The sequence below is a fragment of the Mirounga angustirostris genome, unplaced genomic scaffold (genome assembly GCF_029215605.1).
Source record: "Mirounga angustirostris isolate CCGP_5_RB_7025 unplaced genomic scaffold, mMirAng1.0.hap1 SCAF_3, whole genome shotgun sequence".
Lineage (NCBI taxonomy): Eukaryota > Metazoa > Chordata > Mammalia > Carnivora > Phocidae > Mirounga > Mirounga angustirostris.
Genome location: NW_026991711.1, coordinates 134909329 through 134928392, shown reverse-complemented (window position 1 = coordinate 134928392; position 19064 = coordinate 134909329). Strand labels below are relative to the sequence as shown.

Here is a 19064-nt window from a genome sequence, read left to right as displayed (position 1 = left end):
TTTGGATCAAATCTTTGGAGTCAGGTTAAGATCATGTTTGGTTTATGACTACATTCTCTCTGATCAGAAGCTTCTGTTCCTGACACGAAATGTGCCAGGTTAGCAAGTGAACACAAGAAATGGTTCTAATTCTAGCTGGTGGGGTAGGGACCTGGTTCTCCTAGGTCAAGGTAGGGGTGTCCTGGCAGCAATGAATGACTTGGGAAAAGCCCAGATGGGTTTCGATGCCTCAGTGCTCCTCTGGGTAATCTTCTTTGCCTCTTCAGCCCCTGTAGGTGACAGGAGAGGGGACTGCCATTTGCAATGGGTGCAAGATCCAAACATGCCAAAGGCTTTGACCGCCAACCAAATAAACTCAGTGATTGAGAAGAACAGGGAACAAAGGGGGGGCTTCAGTTTGGGAGCTTGTGCAGAAATGGCTCTGATACTGGGCCAGAAAAAATAAAAAGTAGAATGGGTTAGGGGAAAAAAATCATATTTAGCTTAGAACCACCCACTGAACTTAAATGGCAAGCAAGAAAATAAATTAGTTAGATCAACTGATCAACTGAGTTAGATCAACTACATTAGTTAGAACTACCCCACTCTCAGCAGTAAATTTAATGAGAGAGAAGAGTGGACTGAATCCGGGCCCCTTTCTGTGCCCTTGGCAAACTCTCCCTTAGCCTCTAGATCCCTGCACTGCTTACTTTCTCTTCTCTACCAGCTGGCCACCTAGCAATCACGTCTGTCGTGCTTACCACATTGTGTTGTCACTGTTTACTTATCTTTCTCTCTTTCTAAATGGTGAACTCACTGAGGACTTGTTTGACTGGGAATCATTTTTGATTTCCCAGGGCCTAGCATACAATAATTGCTCAGTAAATGCCTACTGAACTAAGGTGGACCTAGTCCGATGGAAGTAAGATGTTGGGAATCAGGGTGGGGAACATCAGCGGACGGGGTGGCCCAGCACGTCTGATGGCCTGGATGAAAGGCGGCCCTGAGTTCAGGCCCTTACCTTTCTATGCCACTGAGTTTGTGGCGATGCTTCCTGGACATGAGCAGCCCGCCGCCCCAGGCAGCCTGTGAGGACAGAGACAGGGGAGGGAGGGGGAGCAGTGACATTTAAGACTCACAAACCAATCACTCCACACCTCTAGTAAAATATGAAAGAGAACGTAAATGGTGAAAAGCATGAGTTTGTTTGACAAAAGGAACCCACAACTGATTGTTCAACCAGTGGCAGTTGTAATTATTTATCATCTGTCACTTCTTCGTCAAAAGTTCCTCCAGGTTAACCGCAGAGGGGCTGTGCGAATGATACAGATAAATCGGGTCTGAGCCTGGGGTGCCAAGACCCAAAGGCCCAGCATCCTGTGGAAAGCCAAGGACGCTCAGTGAGCCCCACCATGGCTCTGGAAGTGACCCAAAGGACTGGAGCCTGCCATCCAATTCTCCCTCGGGTAGAATTCTAAGGGCTCCTGAAAAAAAGTCAGAAAGCAGCAACTCTGCCAGGCTCGGAGGTCCCACAACAGGGAGACATTTTTGTGGGTATGTTGATGCGTGTTTACTGAACGGCTTGGGACACCACATGCCACAACAACAGCCTTTGTTGGTCATGTGCTCAACAGTCGGGCAAATTACCCAACTGTCCAGTTGTGAGAAGTTATAGCCGTAAGAGAATGGAGAGAGAAAAAGGAAAAAATACACCCAGTCTCACATGTGGAAAATGTACCTTTTATGTTCCTAGGAAAATTTGGGACTAAATTTCTTTGTTGATAACACCTTCCTATAGGGCCATATTTTTCCTACATGCAGATACATGGGTTTTTTTTTTTTAAAGGGTCATAGATGGCTAGACTGAAGGCAGGCAGCTGAGTGTCTGGATTCACGGCTACTTTCTATATGTTGTAGCTTATACTTTTTTCCCCTCTGAAACCAGCTATATTCCACTCTGTGGCCATTTGTCTAGACACAAGCTTCCTGGAAGGGTGAGGGGGACTGTATTCTCACAAAGACCGCAGAAGACAGCGGTGGGCCAGGGAGGAGCCAGATGAGTCCTAGATGATGTACAGGCCTATAGTATGTACCCATCATGAATGGCCGGCTGGAGGCCACAGGAGGGCGAGCTGATGGGACGTAGAGAGAGGGCTGGCTGGGGCATGGGGAGAAGCTTGCAGCAAATTGTAAAGCAGAGCGGTTTCCACCCCCTAACGGACTGGTTACACTGTGAGTGATAGCACTTACATCGACATGTAGCCATAGGTTATATTTCTCACATATATCTGCAATCTCCTGTATTGGATCAAAAGCTCCATACACCGTCGTACCAGCAGTTGCATTGACATAGAGAGGAACAAATCCCTACAAGGGAAGAAAGACAGGCTGATGAGTCTTCTTAACCCTCTCCTTTCCACATGAAGTAGAAGAGCTGCAATAGCCTTTCTTTCTAACAGAGATCAGCTAAGCCGATGTGCTGTCAGATACGGTATCTGGGAGGATTCTTTGTTGGTCCATTTACTCATTCGTTCAACAAATAGCTTTTGAGCAACATTTACATGCCAGGCCCTGTTTGCTGAGCTGTAGAGGACTACGGCAGTGAGCACAACAGATGGAGATTTCTGTCCTCATGGAGCTAACATTCTAGTGGGGAGTGACAGACAACAAACAAAATTAAAGCAGCAAAATACACAGTATGTTCAACAGCGGTAAGTTCTATGGCAAAGAGGAAAGCAGGAAAGAATAATAATAAGTGTTTGAAGTGATGGGCGGGTAGCTCTGAACATCATCTGGGTATTATACATTTTAGAAGCTGTGTTGCTCTAAGGGTATTGATGTAATAATTATACTGAGGCATTGTTTGGTTATTTAAAACCCAGTGGAAGCTGAAACATTCACGAATAGTCGACACAGTAAAATTTTCATGTGAACAAGAAATACATGAGTGAGTGGAGTAATAGGGCTAAGACAGGCTTGGGAGAATCTAGGAGTCCTAGGTTTTTTTCAAGCTCAGCTCCACCCATGCCCGTTGTTCAATCCTACTGACATTTCCATCCATCTCCTCTACTGACCAGCAAACAGCTAAGGCTAGAGAATGAGGTACAAGGATGTAACCAAAACAACGAGTTGGTAAATGCCTGATAGCTACCTGGCAGTGCCTTGTGGATACATCTGTTCTGTCAGGTTTTTGTTGTTGTTGTTTAATAGAATTTATTGAGGCTAGATTCACCAAGTACCATGGGCCATCTGCCAAGGCATGGAAGCACTCTGCTAAACAGAAGCCTAAGCTAAAATGGTATTTGTTAAAATGAGATTATACCTAACAAGTAGCAAGTAAAAAGCTCAATTAGGCTGTATCTTCATGATGATTGGGTAGTGGATTTATTGAAGTACATCGAACTAATCACTTGGCATAATAAAGATAGGACAAGTGGCTTAATTAAGACTGAGTTTCTCATTAAAAAAAAAATGACATTGTATAGACACAGGTTTAAAGTGGAATCATCTCAAATTGGAAATAAGCAAATACCTGACATTGTAATTTTAGAAACACAATAAAATTACCTCTTATATTATCAAAGACTTTTATTGTCTAGGGCAGAAAGAAGATATTTTTAAAAATTTGTATTCACCAGAGTTTTGGTGCACCACAGAGTACATACCTTTTGCTTGGCATCAAGAATTTTCGCCTCTAAATCAGCTGGAATTATCTTCCCTCTATAATTATTTAAAAGGAAGAGAAATTAAAATGAAGAATCAATGAGACTGCACATGAAAGAAACTTCAGCAGCAGCAAAAAGTAATTTAATCGGACATTTTCAACAGACCATTAGCAGCTTGGCACACTGTACTGAGTCAGTGCTTAAGCACAATAAAACAAATTTAACAGATGAACACATTTAATACATCAAGAACCTAATATTCACTCTCCCCTGCCTACCTTTCATTGCACTTTATCAAAATCACATTGTCAGTTCCAAAGCCAAGTGCAGCTCCAGCCTTCTTTATGGAATAGTGACTCTGCAACAAACAGAGGATTGAGGTTAGAAATTAGACAGTCCCTTGTAAAACACCATAATCCACAAGCAAGAGCACCCAACTCACGTGTTCTGAGGTGAAGAGGACCAGTTTGGGAATGGCCGCCATGCCCTTTGTCTTAACTTCTGGGAAGAACTTGTAGCGAGCGGCCATGATGCTGTACATGTTGGAGATGGCTCCCCCTATGAGCAAGCGGATACATTGGGAGGTGTGAAGCTCCATCATTATTGTTTCTAATAACGAAGACTGAGCTGGTGTCTTAAGAGACAAAGGAGGCAGAAAGGGGAGGGACAAGATCCTGATAGGTTTTGCTGGCTTCCCTATTGCCAGGCTTCCCTCTGGTCCTTGGGAATACGAGTAGTCACACTCATTACCAAAGCCATCTAGGCAATTTGGCTGGAGGTGATTCATGTACTCCAAGGCCCATTCCACCTGAAGCCTAGACAGAGATATAAGAGGTGGCAATGGCAGTGGCTGCAAAGAGACGGGTGAGTTACAACTTTCCTGCTTTGACATTCTGCTCCATCTATTTACCGAACAAAGATGAATCTATTCTCTGAGTCAGAAAGACAGAAAAAGGGAGAGTAACGGAGCCTACAGAAGGAAACAGTGACATTGCCTGGATACTCTCCTCAAAGAACAGCTCAACTGAGTTATTGAGTCATTTGGGAGAGCTCTAAGTTTGTTAAAATAAAACTAAACTTGTGTTTACTTAAACAAAGATCACAAGGAGAATGGAGGTAACTAGATATGTCTGGCAATTCCTTGACAATTAAACAGGCAAATTCACGGCCAACTTGAATTGCCTGGACAATTGTAATTCTTATTTCTTTTCTTCCCCTTGTACACAATCATGCTGCTTTGACACCACCCCACAGTGCTTCTTACCTTCAAGAATATCTGTCCTTGTTTTGAAGATTCTTATTGTATTTACATCAAACCAAAGAGTCAAAGTAGATACACTATTTTGGCTGAAATTGGTTAGTCAGTTGATACTGTTGATTCACTGATTCCCAGACTAAGCAAATTGTTCTTGATGGACTAGTTGTTTAGCATGATTTGAACACAACTTTTGTCAGCTTTTACGGCTGAACACAACTTTTGTCAGCTTTTACGGCTGAGGCACAAGCTCTGTTAAATAGTGCACGCAGTATGCAGTATTCTTGCTAGCCTTCGCCCTGACAAAGACAGGGCAGGAGTATTGCAAAAAATATCTTTTAAGGTCGGTATTCTTTCACAAACTCACTTTATGTTTAGTGTTCTACAAATCTTGAGGAGAGTCAGGGAAAGAGAAGAGAAACATACCAGGAGAAAATATCCCATCACCGTCTTTACTTGACCATCCAACTATCTCTCTCATCTTCTTAAGTGTTATTTGCTCCATGAGGACAAATACTGGTGCAATTTCATATGTAAACCTGAAAAGGTGGTGAGAAAAAAAATGAACATACAGAAGTCATACCACTTGTTTGGGGAACACAGATGATAGGTTTAGTACTTGTACTTGGGTTCTAAAAAAAGGTGTATTCAAAACCCCTAAAACATTTATTTCCTGGAAATGCAGTAAGTCACCAATCATAAAATATCAGAAACCAGCCGGGGTTACCTAGAGAGGTGGTGGAAGTGCCTGCTCTGTGCTTTCTCATCAACAAAATAGATTTTTATCTGAATGGAATGTCTTAGATGTGGTCCACCCAGAAAAATAGAAGGAAAGAAAATGACTTTCCTGGGTCTCCTTCACCTCTAAGATCTAAGATGATGCAAATGTTAATTGAAAAAATGTATTCTAAGATCTACATAAAATTGGTTTGCAACTGACCGAAACCGACTGCCAGTTTCATACTTGTAGAATCTATAAAACCCAGAGCCAAAATCTATCTTTTAAAAACAATGTAAACATCTGAACGCTAACTGTGAATCTAATTGGAAGTATTGACCCAGGTTTTAAAGATCTCAATATAATTATCTACATGGTTTTTCTACTGATAATCCCCAAGGACAGCTATGTTTCTATAATTTCTGAAGTCAGTATCTGTCAAGAATAATTATAAGTGATGATTTTCTAATTACCAATTATAAATAATAAGAAGATAGTCAACTGGCATACACAGCTAACTGCAGGCTATCAGATATCCTGGTAGGCTAGTTTTGTCTTCTAACAAACCGATTTAGAAGTAGCAAGCCATACTCTTCTCAAAGCAATTGAGAACAGAAGCACAGTCAAATAGACTAGTCATTGAAACAAGATTGTGTTACCAAGGATAGGGCTTAAGAGAATTCAAAGAAGGCCCATCCATAGAAAATTAAGCCAGGAAACAAAAAGATATTTACTGACTCTGAGGCTCTTTGTCTTTCTGCTTTTTGTTTGGTCTTCTTAAGCATTAAAGCCAGTGGGCTCGGCTCAGACCATGCTTGCTGAAGAGAGATTCCTAGATTGACTCAGCCAAGTGATATGGGGAGACTTTACCATTGATTAGGGTGTTTGGGCTGAACACCAATGCTGAGGACTAATGGGAATTCTTGCTGGCTTCATGATTTAGAAAAGCTATTTGCAAGGATGAGGTAACAATTGTACAATAAGACACAGGTGAAGCTACTAAGTTTTAATCATGGAGTTGGGGGGAAGCCATCAAATTAATCACTTGGTGGTAAAAGAGGACAAAGAGATCCTGGAGGACACTCAGGATATATCCGTTGGTAGAAGAATTTTGTTTCCAAAAAGAATATGTCCATTTTCCTTGGGAGGACCCTTGAAATTTAGGAGGAAGACCCTTGGAAATCGTGTGTTCAGTTACCATCACCTCTGGAGGTCACAATCATGCTTTGGTTCTGCTCTGAGCCCCATCACCGTAGCAACCAACACTCCCTCATGTCTGATGGCCTGATAAAGGAAGAAGAAGAGAAGGATTCCTGGTTTAGCCTGTGCTGCTGAGTGCACCCAAGAGGCAAACTCATGATGTGCTTCCAACCATTCTCGAACAAACGTGGTATTAATAGTGCCACTGAGTTTTGGAAATGTTGGAATGGCAAAAATGTTTCCGTGGTGGAGAGGTACTGGTGGCATGCGTGCTGGAATTTCCCTGGGAAAAGGCAAGGAACAAATGGAATCACACACCATAATATCAGAACCTTATCAAGGATTAGACGAAAGCTGAGTGGGAGTCAAGTCAGTGTTAGATGGCCAGGCAGGAACCACATGGGGAAGGGAGAAGGGATGGCACTGAAGGCCAGGGGGTTGGTCCACTTCATGATTTAAATCAATTTAGATCCTAGGTTTGTATGAATTAGTGATTCTATGTAAGGACCAGGAACATGGCCACTACTCTCAGGATTAGGCGGAAGAGTCTAGAGAGTTTGACCATGAGACTATTTGATCTCATCTGTTTCAGTTTTCTCATCTGTACCAGGTACCCAGTTCCTAAATTTGTCTCTCAGTTTTGTTCAATAAATACATATTGAGTGACTATTCTCTGCTAGGTGGCATCTTACGTACTGAGGAGACGAAGATGTTATGACACCATTCCCAGCCTTGAGGAGGAAACTTACTAGGATGAGTCCAGTCTGCTTCTTGGCCTTGCAGCATCCTGTTTGACAGTCCCTGCTGGGGTCTGAAGGACCAGTTATCCCATAGCTAACACCAAGCTTATTCTGATCCACGGCTTTAGTCCTGACATCCTCTTCTGGAAGCTGATAGATTGGTCCATGGCTGTTGATCCTCAGCCAAGCCTGACAAATGGGTTAACATAGCGTTCTCTGTTTCTGACACTTTTCTTATCCTTCCTTCCCATCCTGGACCATGTTAACAACTGGGAGTCTGCCTATACCCAAAGCCTTATAGAAGGCCTTGAAGTTCACCCTAGAGCAGTGGTTTTTAATTGGGGTCATGGAAGCCTCTGGGAATCCTAGGAAAGCTATGGTCCCTCTCTCCAGGAAGAAAATGAGGATATGGACATCATTTTTGTATTATAGGAGATTCTTTTCTTGCAACCTGAACTCCAAGTTAGGTACCCTTTCCCTAAATGACAGATAAAAGTAAATAAAGCCAAGAGATCAAAGGTCAAATATGGATTCAAAAGAAGCTGGTTAGATGCTAAAGCCAGAGTACAAGATGACATTTCAGAATCAGAGAACAAGAAGTTAAAACTGCAAAAGGCTGTGGGGTGAAGTTAAGAACATGGGATTGGAAGTAAGGGCTCAAAACAGGATGGTGATGATCATGAGTGACACTCTAAAGGAGAGTTCAGAGACTTTCTATGTTCTGAGTAGGGTAGTGGGTCTGCCCTTTTTAGTGGTTCAACTCAACTTCTTAGTGGGATTCACTCCAAACTAAGGCAAATTGTTAAGAAGCTGTATTTCTCTTGTGGCAAAGTTTGCTGGTTGCTAACCAGTATCAATTTTCCCTTGCTTCATTCGGGGTTGCAATTCACCTAGATCAAAGACTACATTTTCTAGCCTCCCTAGGTGTGGCCATGGGACTAAGTTCTGGCTAAAGAGATGCTATGGGAACTGTTGTGTGGGTCACTTCTGAAAAGGTTTCTTAGAAGGAAAGAGTGTGTTCCCTTTTTGAGCGCTTGCCCTCCCTCCCTCCTCTCCTTTCTTTCCTCCATCTCCCTCCCTCCCTCCCTCCCTCCCTTCCTTCCTCCCTTCCTTCCTTCCTTCCTCCCTCTCTCCCTCCTTCCCTCCCTCCCTCCTAATTCTGGAACACATAAGTGATGGCTAGAGCTCCAGCAGCCAGCCTGCACCATGAGGTGACTCTGAGTATGAGAGCCATGTGCTATAGTATGGATTGGAAAGTCACAAGGAACCTGGATCCCTGGTGACTGTCAAACTGGGAACTTCTTTAATCAGAAAAAGAAATAGTTTTCTATGTGGACTCTCTAACTATACACTCCTCTTAGATTTCTCCTTCTTACAGATGTGGCAGGTGGCCCATCTTCACCTTAAAAGATAACATGTCTGAGGGGAAACTTAGTGAGGCTCTCTGGTTTCCAGAGATAATGACATACAGAAACAAAAGGGCTGGGAGGCATCTCAAATGGTGACAGTGACCTGTGTGGTGGCTGCCCCTCCTAGGTGTGTTCATTGCACCTTGCATACACTGGGCACTTAAGACTGGTGCCTTCTCCAGTCTTCAGAGCCACTCTATAGGATGGATATTATTATCTCTCATTTTCTGAAGGAGGAACGGAGGCTCAAAGAAATCCAGTGATTTGCTTTAAGATCTCAGTATGTTTCAGAGTCAGAATTCCCAGGCTTTTTACCTCCCAGATGCTTTTCTATGACAAACGAGATCTGCTTACTGCAGGTTCCTCTCTAACAACCTGCCTAGCAGTACAAAATGACTGATAACTCCCAAAGAAAATTTCTCCTGTGTAATTTCTATGAAAAATAAAGCACGGGATACTTGAAACCATAACCTCATAACAAAGGGCTGTGATAGATCTTGCCACTGAGATTATGTATTGTCATTAGGTGCTTGAGGGAAGGCTGTTGTTTGCACTTGGGCACTGCTCAGCCTGCACAGTTGTGCTCAGGAGCCCTGTTTTGGAAGAAAAGAGCTGGACATGCCATGAAAAACTACATATTTGTGAAGTCTTCTTTGGGTCTTCACTGGGTCCTTGCTTGGAAGAATAGATCTCAAAGCTATATGCACAGACAGGTGTAAAAGCATGAACATCAACGTTCTTTCTGCTTTCTGTGAGCAGTCAGATCCCTTAAGCTTTGCTACTTGAATTGGGAGCCTGGATGGTTCTTTCTGAAAGACTATACTGAGGAATATAGTTGTTACTATTTCCAGTGCCACCCAAATGCAATGATAGTGCAGGTTATCAACATGAGTATGTCACTAATTAAATCCTACTCTGCCAAAGACAAATCCTTTTGTCATTCTTTCCCAGGTTTATTTTGAACACTGTCCCCAGTTGGAGAAGAAACTGTCCCGAGGGAGCAAATTTCTGCATCAGCTTCTAACAGTGCTGCCACATTTCATGATCTTCCAGGGGAACGGACTTAGAACAATTTCTAGATAATAGTTATTACTTCTTCAGACAATGCCTTGTCTCTAGAACTGACAGAAACTATTTCACTATTTTAAATAACCTTCTCTATCGATCTGCTGGAATTGGGTCATATTGTGTTCAGTACAGCTGCAATTACTATGTGCCATTTAGTTGGACTGGCCTTGACCTCAGATGGCTGGGACGTATTTTAGTGTTTCATGGCTGAGCTGAGGTAAGGAAAGAGTAAGGGTCTTGATTTTATGAACACACACAAAAAGGAGAATTTGTGAGATCTCTCGGATTGAAGAAAAGCCTTTTAGGAGAATATCTGGTCATGAACGGTTCAAAAGAGTGAGTTCCTTTTATTTACCTTGAGATTGGGATATATGCACTTAAAGACGCTGGGTGAATTCAGAGCCTATGTTAATATGAGTACTTGGGCTTTAATGGATATATACCTTTCGCTCTACTTTTCTCATTAAAAAGTTGTACTTCCCAATTTAAAATTGTTCCTTAGTGTGAGATGCTCCAATTAAGCATTAGTGTCTTTTTTCAAGTTATAATTAGTACATTATGATGTCTGGGCTTGCTGATATATTTTATCTCACAAATCATACCACAGTAAAGGTTGCAAAGGCAAGTTTTTTGTTAGAGGAGGCCATATAAGCCCTTGTATCTTTGACCCCAATTCCTCTTGGCTCTTCATAGCCTCAGTGCTCCAACACAGACACTCCATGAAGTTAACCATGACTTGCAAACAGGGAGCATGAAAATCGTTTTTGTTTCCAATTAATTTAATCTTTTGTGCCTTTTAGCACTAAAGGCTTCACTTGTCACATTTGCTTTTAAAAAATTTGTCACTGTTGTTTTAAGTTAGCAAACAAAGCAGGAATCCTTAATTAATAGAAACTTTTCTTTCTTTCTTTTTTTTTTTTTTTAAGATTTTCTTTATTTATTTGAGATAGAGAGAGAGAGCACAAGCTGGGGAACAGAGGGAGAGGGAGAGGCAAGCTCCCCACTGAGCAGGGAGCCAGATGCGGGCTCGATCCCAGGACCCTGGGATCATGACGTGAGCCAAAGGCAGATGCTTAACCAACTGAGCCACCCAGGTGCCCCAGTAGAAACTTTTCTGAATGCAGTTAGATATTTTGAGTCACAGCATTAAATAGCTTTGGCACACACATGTATCAATGTATAATTTTAAAAAAAGATTATTTATTTGAGAGAGAGAGAGAATGAGAACTCACAGGAGGGGCAGGTGTAGGGTAGAGGGAGAGGGAAAGTCTTAAGGAGACTCTGTGTTGAGTGTGGAATCCTACTTGAGGCTTGATCTCACAACCCTGAGATCACAACCTGAGCCGAAACCAAGAGTCGGATGCTTAACCAACTGTGTTACCCAGCCACCCCAATGTATAATTTAAAGTGACTTTTCAGGTTTTGTGGCTGGTAGTAGCTTGTTTAAGAAAAATAGAATACCTGGAACTTCAATAACTTACATTCTATCTTGATATCAAATGGAATTTCTCATTTTAAACAATATCCCCCTTTCACCTAAATTTGTTTTTCAAATCTACTTTACCATGAACTTAAAAAGTGGATGGTTATTTTCTAAGTATTTCTACAGTAACTAAAACTTATATAATTCTTATGTAGCTATTTAAAGAATTATTGTTAGAAACTTGTTTTATTATTTTCCCCTGGATACTTTAGTAGAATGTGGTTCCATGGGCTGGGTGTATAGATAATCCTAAAATATTATCACAGTGTTGAGAGAAAAGACAGTACTCAGTAGGCTATAATGACCCTCCATCAACTTGTAACCCGTCCTTGTCTCCAAAGAGGGCATGTGTATGTAGAGGAAATTCTGGGGTGATTGCAAGACTACCCAGGAAGTACTTGCACCCCAGGACCTTAGAGTCACTTTCATATAAATGTATAAGAAATTGGAAATGAATGAAGGCTTTGTCAACCCAAACAAGTATGGAAAAAAATGTCAAATTTAGAAAAACAATGAGTTACTTTGAAAGGAATATATATCACTATCAGTTGAATTTTGTTTTAGAATTTTTAGGTAAGCAATAGGTTGATCAAACTGGTTTGTGGCTCTCTGGCAGCTTTAACTGTGAAGGAAATATAGCCCTAAATGATGAGGACCAATCTACTTAGATAGGAAAACGGACCAAGATCATATTCCAAAATATGGAATGGACCACTTTAGATACATCATTAAGGGACATGGAGTCTTTTAACATGAAATTTCACACTAAATTCTGAAAGCTAGAATTATTCTTTCTCATGACCATGTTCTTATTAAATTGCATTATTCATTAAAAATAGCTTATTGAGTATTTACTATTATTTTTTTTAAAAGATTTTATTTATTTATTTGACAGAGAGACACAGCAAGAGAGGGAACACAAGCAGAGGGAGTGGGAGAGGGAGAAGCAGGCTTCCCGCCGAGCAGGGAGCCCAATGTGGGGCTCGATCCCAGGACCCTAGGACCATGACCTGAGCCGAAGGCAGACACTTAACGACTGAGCCACCAGGCACCCGAATATTTACTATTAAATCAGAACTGTGATAAAGCTAAAAGATTTTAAGAGAAAAGATGACTAGGAAAACCGTAATAAATTATTATAGAACCATTGGAAGTGCACTTTTAAAGCAACAAGCCATAATCACATATCATGGTTGCTTATATGAAAATAATATGTGGAACTTACATATTGGTATTGGCAGTTGATGTCAGCCATTCTCCAGCTAAACCAATGATATCCAATCCAGTAGAGAGCTGGTTGAAAAATCGAGGATGACCTGGGAAGATGAGTAACAGGCAAGCATCAAGGCAAACCCAAATTTTTTAAGCTCTCTCCAAAGCAAAAGGCTGGCCATACTTATGGTGCCTCCATCCCAGCAGTCTAACAGGACTGCCCAAGGATATTGGGGAAGGAAGGGCGGGTTGACCCTTGCTATACTAACCTTTAGCATTAATGATGTTCCCCAAACTTATGCTTCTGAAGCAGAATGCTTTTAAAGTTAAAAAAAAAAATCCTATGTCATGACACTAATAATCTTTCTGGTATCTAATTTGTTGATTTTCAGATGAACTTCTCTGTCATAATAATCTTTTAAATTACAAATCAGGATGTGGTGATCCTAGTTTTATTTATAAATATTTCAACTTTCAATTTAACATCTCAAGGGTTCAAGATCAAGTAGATCAACATTTACTGATGGAGGAGAGCCTACAGGCCTCAGAGAGGGTCTGTGGCTCTGTGGACCAAACCAAGCCCGGGAAAAGTGCCAGCTCTGAGGCTGATTTTGAGGGCATGCCGTCTCTGGATCTCTGTGTCACTCAAATATGATGTCAAGCATTGGTGTCTTTTGCCCATATATAGTCAGGTGACCATTAAACTAAATTTATTGCTGAGATAGATGACCTGGCATCTCCTCTGTGAAACTGAGGCAAATATAGCCTCCTTTACTCATCAAGTTGTTGGTAAAATAATTGTTATTACTTTATAACTCTGAAACCCTTTGCAACACAGAGGATGCTTTAACAAGCTTTGTTCTCAGCAAATTCAGGATTGTTGCCAAGTTTTGGCCAACTTGGCGTGCACAGGAAATCTCGATCCCACATCAGCAGGCTTGGCTAGGCTGTCGCGAAGGTGTCAATGCAATAGATTATCTAGGGGTGTGTGACAGAGAACTGGTGTTAGGGAGATATGCTGACTGCTGTGTTTCCAGTAGAAATTGCTTTTGCCTCTGAAATAACTGTCAGAGAGCTGGTGTTTGAATGTTCCTGGTCTGAGCCCCCTCTCTGAAAATGTCTATTCCTCCTTGGATGTAATGGAGACTCATTTAGAACATCCAGACTATGACTTCTTAGAGTATACTAATCACCATACCTCCAGAGTCCTCAAAAAATATTCCTGCTCCTCAGGGGAAAAAAATGAAAGATTCATAGACAGTAAGCTTAGTGTAATTATGGGGCCAGATTCCAGACATTCATGTAGATTACTCTAAATGCTTAAGCCAGTCCACTTTATTCTACTTTGCTCACTGCCAACAGAATCTACAAGATCTCCTGCAACCTAACAAATGTTGTTGCTATCCATTAAAAAAATACGCAATATCCATTTGAAAACTTTTAATAAATGTTTTTTTAAAGATATTATTTATTTATTTGAGAGAGACAGAGATAGCAATGAGAGAGCAAGAGAGAGCATAAGCGGGGAGGAGAGGGAGAAGCAGGCTCCCCGCTGAGCAGGGAGCCTGATATAGGGCTCGATCCCAGTACCCTGGGATCCTGACCTGAGCCAAAGACAGACACTCAACCGACTGAGCCACCCAGGCACCCCATAACAATAAACATTTCAAGACAAGACCATATATATATATATATATATATATATATATATATATATATATATATATATATATATATTAAACGGAATCACACTATTGGACCATGTATCAAAGCCACTCAATATGGCAGAGACAAAAGATGAACAAAGATAGACAGACTGACACAAATGCCCTCAAATAAACATGAAACAGTATCTCTTTGTTCTTCGGATATATAAAGGAAACGAAGTTGTCTAAAACCTTACTTTTATCTTACGACTACAACATTATGTCCCCAAAATCTTATACCAGAATTTCTATCAAGTAACAAAATGACCTCTTTTAAATTTCAATTTCAAATCTCTTTATTCAATGAAATAACAGATGATAGATGTGGTACCAAGTCAGGTAGTGGGAGAAAGAGTTATTTTTTCAAAGTTAATTTTTTCAATAAACTTCAAGAGAAAAAAATGGAGGGAGAAATCTATTAAGAGATATACTAAACAATTACAATGTGGAGGACTTGCTTGGATCCTGACTCAAATGAATTATAACATTCATGAGACCACTGGGAATTTGAACACTGACTGAATGCTTGATATTAAGGAACTGTGAATTTTGGATTTTTTTGATCTAACAATGATATTGTGGTTCTTTATTTATTTTAAAGATTTATTTTTTACTTTAGAGAGAGAGAGAGAGCGCACGCGCACATGCACCAATGTGGGGGGAGGGGCAGAGGGAGAGAGAGAATCTCAAGCAGACTCCCCAATGAGTGTGGAGCCTGCCGCAAACTCGATCTCATGATCGAGATCTGAGCTGAGATCACGATCTGAGCTGAAATCAAGAGTCAGCCGCTTAACTGACTGAGCTACCCAGGCACCCCGAGTGGTTATTTATTTTTTAAAGAGTTCTTGAGGGGGCATTGGGGTGGCTCAGTTGGTTAAGTGGCCAACTCTTGATTTCAGCTCAGATCATGATCTCAGTGAGCAGGGAGTCTGCTTGAGATTCTCTCTCCCTCGGCCTCTGCCCCTGCCCCCCTCTTAAAAGAAAGCAGTTATTGAGAATGAAGAATATTTATGGGGATGTCTGGGTGGCTCAGTTGGTTAAGGGTCTGCCTTCGGCTCAGGTCATGATCCCGGAGTCCTGGGATCGAACCCCGCATTGGGCTCCCTGCTCAGCGGGGAGCCTGCTTCTCCCTCTGCCTGTCGCTCCCCCTGCTTGTGCTTGTGCTCTCTCTCTCTATCAAATAAATAAATAAAATCTTTTTAAAAAATAAATAAATAAATAAAAAAGGGAAGGTGGCTTCCTCCTGCGCCCCCAAAAGAATATTTATGGATGAAATAGTATATCTGAGATTTGCTTCCATATAATAGAGAAGCGGGAGGGGACAAAGTGAAACAAAGTTGTCAGGAATTGATAAGAGTTGAAGCTGAGTGTTGGTTACATAGGATTCATTACACTATTCTACTTCTGTATAAGTTTAAACTTTTCCATAATACATAGTTAAAAAAAAAAAGAACTACGGGAGTTGGTATAGCTACTGTGGTTGAGGGCTAACAGTGTCTGTATCAGGTCATGAAAAATCTATACGTACTTGTTCCTTTTTTTTTTTTTCAGAAATATTTTGTTACTTTGTAAAGAAATTTCCAAATACCATCATCTCTTCACAAACTGCAGCCAGCTCAGTCAGAGATAAGAGACAATGTTTTCACTATTAAAGCCCAATTCATTATTTTGGCTGAGTATTAATACCCTTAAAAAAAAAAACAAAAAAACTACCTTGCACTGTGTGTGGCTACCTGTGGGGTTTACCCTATGGCTCTGATCTACATCTGATTACAGCTCAGCAACCAGGAGCTGTGTTTTCATATGGCAGCAACAGTTTACTTTCCCAGGGTCAACACCCTGAGATGCAACTGAAGGTTTCACATGGCCCGAGAAATCATGAACTCTATAAATGTAAGTACCTGCTCCCAGATGCTACGTTAACGAACAGGGATGAATGGCTGCAGGCTAACTAAGTGGAGTCATACACTGCACTCATATGAGTCCATGCTCCTATGACCATGTGATGCTTCCGTTTTGTAGGCAGTATAAGCTGCTAGTTATGAGGAACCCATGTATTTTTCTTTGAAGGACAACACTATTCTGAGCTTTAATGATAGAAGTACATGGTTTCATCTCTCTGAGAAAGTGCATACAGAGAGGCCTGACAAAATAACAAACAGTGGCCTAAACCAAGTCCAGCTAAGACATACATGGAGGATCCAGACTCTTTTTTTATCTAGCTATATAACACTACTTGATCTCCATCAGGAATAGGTTAGCCATCAGACCAAGGTGAGCAGTAACTAAATTGATGAGTGTGCTTTTCTTTAAAAATCAAACACAGACTTTATGACATAATTAGGCTTTGTCCATCCTGCAGTTATTCAAGGAAGCTACACTTATTTCAGTGGCATTGGCAGACCTCAAAAGCTGTTTGGGATTCCTTATTTAAAAATGCCTCTCTCAGGGCACCTGGGTGGCTCAGTTGGTTAGGCGGCTGCCTTCGGCTCAGGTCATGATCCTGGAGTCACGGGATCGAGTCCCGCATCGGGCTCCCTGCTTGGTGGGGAGTCTGCTTCTCCCTCTGATCCTCCCCGCCTCATGCTCTCTCTCTAATTCTCTCTCTCTCTCAAATAAATAAATAAAATCTTTAAAAAATAAAAATAAAAAAAAATAAAAATGCCTCTCTGACCGGCCTCATTATTCCATTATAACACTTTGTTTTTGACACCCAGTAGTCTTACTCAGCTCTATCACCACCAAGCTCCCTAGTCTTGGCCTTAAATCTCTCTTCAGGTGACTAGGAAGAGTGAGAGGGATAATAAAGGAGAGGGAGAGAGAAAGAAGAAAAAAGAAAAAGGGGTTATCGGGGGATCCCCTGTGGTGACAACTATGCCATGGATTGCCAGTTCCTGCAGAACTGCGTGCCCAAGAGCTCAGGCAAGCCAGACTGCTGTGGGGAAAGAAGCAGTGAGAAGAAACAATTACTTTACTCCCAGGCTTAGAAACAGCCAGATAGAAACCCAAAAAATCCTTGAACCTGAGGCACCTGGGAAGTAACCACTTTGGCCAGGACCACTGATTAGAGAGGGTTCCTGCAACATGAAAAGGAGGCAAGAGGGCTTCCTCAAGGGCCCCCTGTTAGAGATAGGATTTAGTGACTCAGAGCATCTAAACTCCAGAAGTTGAAGTAGGATGCAAATGGTGTGTATGTATGTGACCTTTTTGCCTTGCCAGCAGAAGGTGTTGTGGGTTGAACTGTGTCCATCAAAAAGATATGATCAAGTCCTAACTCCTGATTACTGTGTGTGTGACCTTATTTGGAAAGAGGGCCTTTGCAGATGTAATCAAGTTAGGATGAGGCCATAACTGATTGGAGTAGGCCTAATCCAAAGACTGGTGTCCTTATAAGAAGAGAAAACTTTGGACACATTCACAGGGAGAAGGCCAAGGGAAGGTGAAGGCAGAGATTAGAGTGATGCATCTACAAGCCAAGGAAAGCCCTTGACCACCAGCAGCTGGAAGAGGTGAAGACAGATCTCCCCAAGAGTCTTCAGAGACAGCATGGCCCTGCACACCGAAATTTCAAACTTCCAGCCTCCAGAACTGTGAGAGAATACATTTCTGTTGTTTTGAGTCACCCAGCCTGTGGTAAGTTGTTATGGGAGCCCTAGAAAACTAATACAGAAAGGGAGGGAAATGGGCCCAATTCTCCCCAGTTTTAGGGACAGGCAAGGGTAGGATTTATCAGAATGAAATAGGCATGAAACGGAGGAGAGAAAAGAAGTAGGAAGCAGGTCATTCTGCTCTTTTTAGCTTGTGAATAAATCCAAAGAATGAAAACTCTTTATACAGAACTTAACACAGCACCGTGTGTTTGTATTTTTAAATTTATGTTTACAATAAATGATGAGCTTTTGCCCGGGTTGGGCCTTCCACCCCCGGCACTGCCCAAGGTTGTTCTGTGGTCACTGAACACACTGCTGCCTTCCCTCACCACCTTCCACACGGGTTTGCCATCCTCAACTGGCAGGGGCGTGAGAGAGGGCAAGGTTCCTGCTGCATGCCCATCTGGCTCTCACCCTTACCTGTACGGACCCCATACTTCAGGGTGTCTCTGCAGTCAACCAAGATCTGCTCCAGGGACTCGGGGTGGTCTGAGAGCTCCAAGTTGAAGCCCTCCATGCCTTCCAGCAGCTGGTGTGGGTGATGGAAGTCCAGCACCTTGGTGGAGCGATCAAACGTCTTGCGGACATAGTTGAGCAGTATGTCTACCACTTCCAGTAGGAACTGCACAGTTTGCTCCTCCCCATTCTTTGCCGGAAGCAGATCTGAGGGGGGAAAGCCAACAAAGGATTATCGCCTGGCCCGTGTCTAGGTTTCCTCAGCCCAGAAATCCCAAATACCAGCCATGATATCTTTACAGACCTAATTTACTCCAGGTTATGTATACACATGGAGAATCTGATGTACCGTCTCCCCAGAAAAATGCACATATGCCTACACACAGAGGTTTTGCATACTTTCTGAAGGTTGGCAGACTTTCCGATAGTTAGGCTGCTCATAAACGGAGAGCTCTTAGAAGCCATGAGCAGCTGGTCACTGTTGTTGTCCACTTGTAGGCTGACTGGGCACCTGTCAAGAATG

At 41.9% G+C, this 19064-nt stretch overlaps 1 protein-coding gene across 1 annotated transcript in view; it reads right to left on the bottom strand.

Moving 5' to 3' along the window:
- Positions 1-19064, bottom strand: part of GAD1 (glutamate decarboxylase 1) — a 40178-nt gene that overhangs the window by 10725 nt on the left and 10389 nt on the right. The window contains exons 4-11 of the mRNA XM_045867407.2: positions 18506-18748; positions 12743-12833; positions 5326-5438; positions 4087-4202; positions 3923-4002; positions 3645-3699; positions 2230-2346; positions 1001-1065 (exon numbers count right to left, since the gene is read on the bottom strand). Of these exons, the coding sequence (XP_045723363.1) occupies positions 1001-1065; positions 2230-2346; positions 3645-3699; positions 3923-4002; positions 4087-4202; positions 5326-5438; positions 12743-12833; positions 18506-18748 (880 nt within the window). The remainder of the gene's footprint in view (positions 1-1000; positions 1066-2229; positions 2347-3644; positions 3700-3922; positions 4003-4086; positions 4203-5325; positions 5439-12742; positions 12834-18505; positions 18749-19064) is intronic.